The 6000-nt window shown below is 38.0% G+C and overlaps 1 protein-coding gene across 1 annotated transcript; it reads left to right on the top strand.

The window, feature by feature from the left end:
- Positions 1-2544: 2544 nt before the first annotated feature.
- LOC148689910 (MATH domain and coiled-coil domain-containing protein At3g58250-like) lies at positions 2545-5652 on the top strand. Its single transcript, XM_088687133.1, has 3 exons — positions 2545-2825; positions 5054-5223; positions 5504-5652. The coding sequence occupies exons 1-3, from the start codon at positions 2545-2547 to the stop codon at positions 5650-5652; spliced, it is 600 nt and encodes a 199-aa protein (XP_088543259.1).
- The last annotated feature ends 348 nt before the right edge of the window (positions 5653-6000 follow it).

The raw sequence follows: 6000 nt of genomic DNA on the forward strand, positions 1-6000 counted from the left end.
GCAATAGTTTCTGGGGGAATTCTTTTCAGATTCAACCTGGTAATTATTTTCTTCACTAAGGTACAGATTCTACAGACACCCTTTTATTGGTCTCCGAAAGACCAGGACCATATAGGCATATACTTTCTATATCTTCTTTTGCCCTTAATCCTCGCGGAATCACTACACTGTCGAACTGTAATTTTCTTACTTACCAACCTGACTCACAATCACCAGTTCACTCCTGTCTTGATCTACTTCAAGGAGGAAAATGCTTTGACAACAAAGACTTCGGTCTCCATTCTTTACCTATAGAATGATTTGGTCGTCCCGCATAGAAATGGGAAAAGGAAACTAAGGCTTGTATGATAACCATTTCGTTTTTCGTTTTCACCTTTTTGTTATGACTATGAGTAGGAAATACATGGGAGAAAAGAGGGATGGAGGGTATTGGGAACTCGAAGGAAGTGGAAGAAATGTGCACTAGAAGAGTACTCAAATGAAAACTAAAAACTGAACAATTTTAGTTGGTTTCTTGCATTCTCCTTCATTTCTCTCCTCCCGCCCTCCTCCCTCCTTTTTTTTTTCATTGCTCATTCCTCCATCTCAATCAAGAAAGAATAAAAACTACATATGTTATCAAACAAACCTTTTGTTGAATACTTTGTTTCCGTGTGAATGTTAACCTATCCAAGGCACATACAGATGCTAAATTCCTACACGTTGCCAAATTCACTCTCTTAAGTGAGCAAGACAGGGGGCAAGGTTGTACTGAATTTCTCAATCAATATTAAGAGTTTGCCAAATTCAGTCTCTCACCCAATCCTAGTTACCAAAATAACCTCGCAACAGAATGTTGATGATTCTGCTAATTAACAAAATCTAGGGACAAAAGTTGAAACTTACCACCCTATATATATTATTCATGGAAGTAATTATTCTCACTGCTACAGCGCTATGGGGAATTAGATTGGCAGGGACAGAAAAAAGGAAAAAGAGCCAGAGAGAGAAGAGCCGGAGAGAGAGTGGCTGTTAGGGAAGATGAATCTTTGAACCCTTTTCAAAGAATGATATGCAGGTTCCAGCCTGCAAAATTCCTCACTCTAGGGGCTTATGGCGATTCTTTGGAATGCTACCTGCACCACCATGTCCTCCTGCGCAACATTATTCTGTGTGGTCCACACAACCAGACAACGCCCCCTCCCACCCCCTGCGCCCCCTCCACTGGAGCAAGTAGTCCGAATTCAAGTGGTGTTCGACCCCAATAATCAACTACCGGCGATACGTATGGAGGATTGTGTTATTTTAATTGTTTTGGACTAACCGGTTCTAATTTCTATATATATATATATATATTTTTTTTTTTTGTTCTTCTAACTTTTGCGTGCTATTTTTTTAAATATCCCTAACTGCTAAACATGATATTCAAAAGCATAGACAAACTAACAGCCTAGTAATAGAAATCTACATATACCTGAGGCCATGGCTCCAAATCAGTGGGAATGCATTTTGAGATTCCAACAACCAATGTTGAAATAATATAAGGGATATGAACTACAACATTTTCATATCCCCTTCAAGTTGTGATTGGTAGGAATAGCATAAATACATCCCTACCAATCACAACTTGAAGGGGATATGAAAATTTTGTAGTTCATATCCCTTATATTGTTTCAACATTGGTTGTTGGAATCTCAAAATGCATTCCCACTGATTTGGAGCCATGGCCTCAGGTATATGTAGATTTCTATTGCTAGGCTGGTAGTTTGTCTATCCTTTTGGATATCATGTTTAGCAGTTAGGGATATTTAAAAAAAATAGCATGCAAAAGTTAGAAGAAAAAAAAAAAAAATATATATATATATATATATATAAATATAAATTAGAACCGGTCACTCTAAAACAATTAAAATACTACAATTGCTCCGTACGTATTGCCGGTTGTTGATTATTGGAGTCGAACACCACTTGAATTTGGACTAGTTGCTCCGGTGGAGGGGGGCGCAGGGGGTGGGAGGGGCGTCGTCTGGTTGCGTGAACCACGCAGAATAACAGCAATCCAACAACGCTGCATGAGAGCGAAGCCACCGCCCGGACTTCAAATTTGTTGTATTTCTCCATTGCTCGAATTACCATGGATGTTTTAAGACGGCAGAGGACACGGTGGTGCAGGTAGCATTCCAAAGAATCGGCCATATATGATTTGTGTAAGGTGCTGCAGGTAGCATTGCCTTGATCAGGAAAAGGGAACCTACGTGGTTTTTCAAGGTATATATGATGTGTGTACGTGTATGTGTGTTTTCTCTAAGTGATATCCGCACACTCCTTTTCTCCCCTTGAACACCCAAGTTTATTTTTTGTCTTTGTATTGAATAAATCTAATCAAAAGAAGAATCAAGGGAGTGTGCAGAACTCATTTCCGTATATTATATACCCATCTGTTTATATTTAATTCTCATGCATCCAGCAGATCATATAGAACAGTTAATATTTCATTATATGCAAAACACATTGCTCAATTTTACTGATTTTTTTTTCGTGTTGCGGTACTTAGATGATAAGATAATGCAAAAGTGCCTTCATGGGGAGGCGACTGATGTGGGTTTTAATAAACTTATCTCCCTTGAAGAACTTACTGATGCCTCCAATGGATATGTCATTAATGACACCTGTGTGTTTGGAGCGGAGGTCTTTGTCCGTAAAGAAAGAAGAGCAGGCAAAGGAACCTGCATATCAATGATCAAGAATGCTGCAAAGTACACGCATGTTTGGAAGATTAAGAAATGTTCAAAGTTAAAAGATGAATGCTATTACTCCAAACCATTCACCGCAGGGAACCAGAGATGGTAAACTCAGCACAAGGGACAAATACGAGTCTCAAGCTTAAGAAAGTATGCATTGGTAGTAAAACTCACAAAATCTCGTTATGAGTAAAACCTAAGGTAGAAGAAAAACCCATAGACTAAGGAGAAAAGTGAGAAGTGTGCATAACGTCTAAAACAAACATCAAACATGATGAAATTAGTGAACTCAACATAGGTGTATCCTCCTCAGGTGGTGTATCCTTCTCATCCTTTGCAAAATTAAATCTTCGTGAAAGTTAGAAATGGTGGTCGTGATGCTCAGTGAATTTTGCGGCTGATCAGTTTCTTGATGGTTTAGAGGTTCATTCGATTCAGGAAGTGGTGGTCGCGGTGCTCAGTGGGTTTTGCAGCTAATCAGTTTCTTGATGGTTTAGGGGTTCATTCGATTGAAAATCTTCCTGAAAGTTGGAAGTGGTGGTTTCCTTTCTTCACTATTCATTTTCTTAAGTTTTGGGTGATTTGTTGCGTATTTAGATTTGCCGATTTGAAATGTATTCTTCCTAACTCGTTCATGCTCTAGCTACTTAAGAAAGGGTAATTTTAAGAGTGGCTCTCTTAAAATCGTCTCAAGTTCTCAACCATGTCATATTTGTCTTTGGACATGTCTGACATAAGTTGTTTTGTAAAGGATGCAAAAATGTTGTTAAGTGTCACTAGAAACCATCTTCATAGTCTGCCATGTCGTTTTGACTTTGATGTTCCACTCGATGGTTGGTATGCACCTTGATCGTTTCTTTTGTATTATTGTTGTGTGGTATTCGTTTTCCTTAAATCAGATTGAAAACCATGATTAAAAGAAAATTCCTAAAGAATAATAAAAGAAAAATAGTTTGGGCCTGGTGGGCCATCCTGATGACGGGCCTAGATAGGAAGCCTAAAGGCTGTTTGTTGGGTTGGTTACATAAACATCATAATGTAAAGAGTTCAGCCCCCAAATCATGTGTGTAACGGCTACAGATTTTTCACCGTTACTTTCTTCATTTTTGGCGCTTGAGAGAGACGTTCATGTTGCAAAAAGGGCAAAAAGGTCAAAATCCAAAACCCCAAAAATTCAAATGCTCTGCAAATGCAAGAGTGGTGACTCACTGAGTCTGTGACTTGGCACTCTGCAACTCTCTGAATTTCCTGTCCAACAATGGCGTTGGAGGACGACGACTGGGATTTGAGCGCCGAATAATTTGACTCTGTTGAAATAGATACGTTCCAGAAACTCGTTCAGCAACGCGTCAACTCCTCGACTTTTTAGCCAAAATGTTCCATAAGATTTGCATAACTCATCACTTTGGCTTTAGAGATTTGAAATCAATAGAAGTAGTCTCTGAATTTGTCCACTAACAATCATTTTGGTCATTCCACAAAAAAATTATATTAAATAAGGACCAAAATAACAAAAACACCCTCGGTTTAATAAATAATGGGCCAACTGATTTGACAATTTTTTGTTATTTTAACCTTATTTAATCAAGAATTTTCATGGAATGGTCAAAATGATTGATAATGGACAAACTTATGGACTACTTCTATTGAGGAGTTATGCAAATCTCAGGGAACATTTTAGTTAAAAAGTCTTTGCTACACATATAAAATGTATATTATCTTGTTATATTTCCAACGTCGGACTATATTTTCTAACATGCATCCTCACAATAGATCCACACAGTTTCACACCGGAAAACCAATTTTCACGTAAATTTGGTCAATTTCATTATGTTTGAGCTCACACATATTTTCAAGAGCCCATTCATTATTCATTCACTAGAGCCAACTCACATTTTGAAGACTTATTCTTTTAATACCCTTGTGCCCAGCATGGTCAGCCTTTTGACCCAACATCATCCACCACCCACCCACCAACATCACTGATATTATCTACAATTACCCCAATGACATTTAAATGTGACTTTTATCAAATTACCCCAATGACATTAGTAGTGAACCTCCCACTTATAAACTGTATATTATTTTGTAATACTACATGGGACTCAATTTTCCAACGACAAATAGTTTTTAGTACTAAAGTATTGCTCCACCAACATGGCCAAGCATGGGCCATCACCAATATCAATATTTTTTGTTTTAGCCAATTTTGCTATGCAATTTGAAATATAGTCTAGCAGATAAAGTGCCCAATGAAGCATTGCTCTTGAAGATCAAATCAACTTATAAATGAGGCATTGTCCTTAAATTTCACGTACTGTTTGTGGTTACAGGAAGATAGTGCGCTATCCTAAGGGAAACTCGGACGGAAAAGGTACTCATATTTCTCCTTTCTTAGCATTGGCTGATCCAGAAACCCTCCCTCCTCGCTCCAAAACTTGTGTGGAGTTTTCCCTGCGCATCGTCTGTCGAATGAATCGCAAGACTAATCATTGTCAAAAAGGTACTATACGCAAATAAAGGTTGAACTCTTTCTGTGGATATATAATTAACTACGTTTAGATATTCCACATCGAAAAAGGAAGCTTTGCCTAAATATTTTAAATATCTCAAGTCTCTCCATGCTATTGCTAATTAATTGGTATTAGATTGGACGCGCACGTTCTATTAATATACATACAATGCGCTCTTATTCATGAAGGTATACATTTTGTGTGTGTGCGTGTGCGTGCGTGCGTGTGTGTGTATTTATATAAGTGAAATAATCTATTCTATTCCTGTAGCTACTAATCACTGGTTTGATGCCTCGAATCCGAGTTGGGGTTGGTCTTACTTCATTGCACTGGACACTTTCTGTCAGGCCGGCAAGGGCGATTTTGTAATGGATGCTTGGTGGAGGCCGAGGTCACCGTCCATGAAAATTCTCAAGTAGTGTAGCTAGTCAGCTAAACCATATTATCATGCATTGTTAAATTTGCTTCCACCCACCCTGTGGTTGCATTTCTTTGGAGTTACTAATTATGATATTTTATATGTGTTACTTAACTCGAAGTTTTTGAAGTAGTCCATATACATGCTTCTCTTCCAAGAAATTCATATGCTGAGATTTTATAAAATGATGAAGGAAAGGGACGTATAGAGGTATTCATCATCATATATCTACCAAACTATTTTAGAGGCATTTTAGGTTTAGGTGCCTCGTTTTCCTTATTTTCCTTATCTACCAATTTCACTACAATTAGGTGCCAGTAATTTTTCATCAGAAATTAGTGACAGTGCC

This window comes from Pyrus communis, chromosome 16 (assembly GCF_041283825.1).
Source record: "Pyrus communis isolate YQ-2024b chromosome 16, ASM4128382v1, whole genome shotgun sequence".
In the NCBI taxonomy this organism is placed as follows: domain Eukaryota; kingdom Viridiplantae; phylum Streptophyta; class Magnoliopsida; order Rosales; family Rosaceae; genus Pyrus; species Pyrus communis.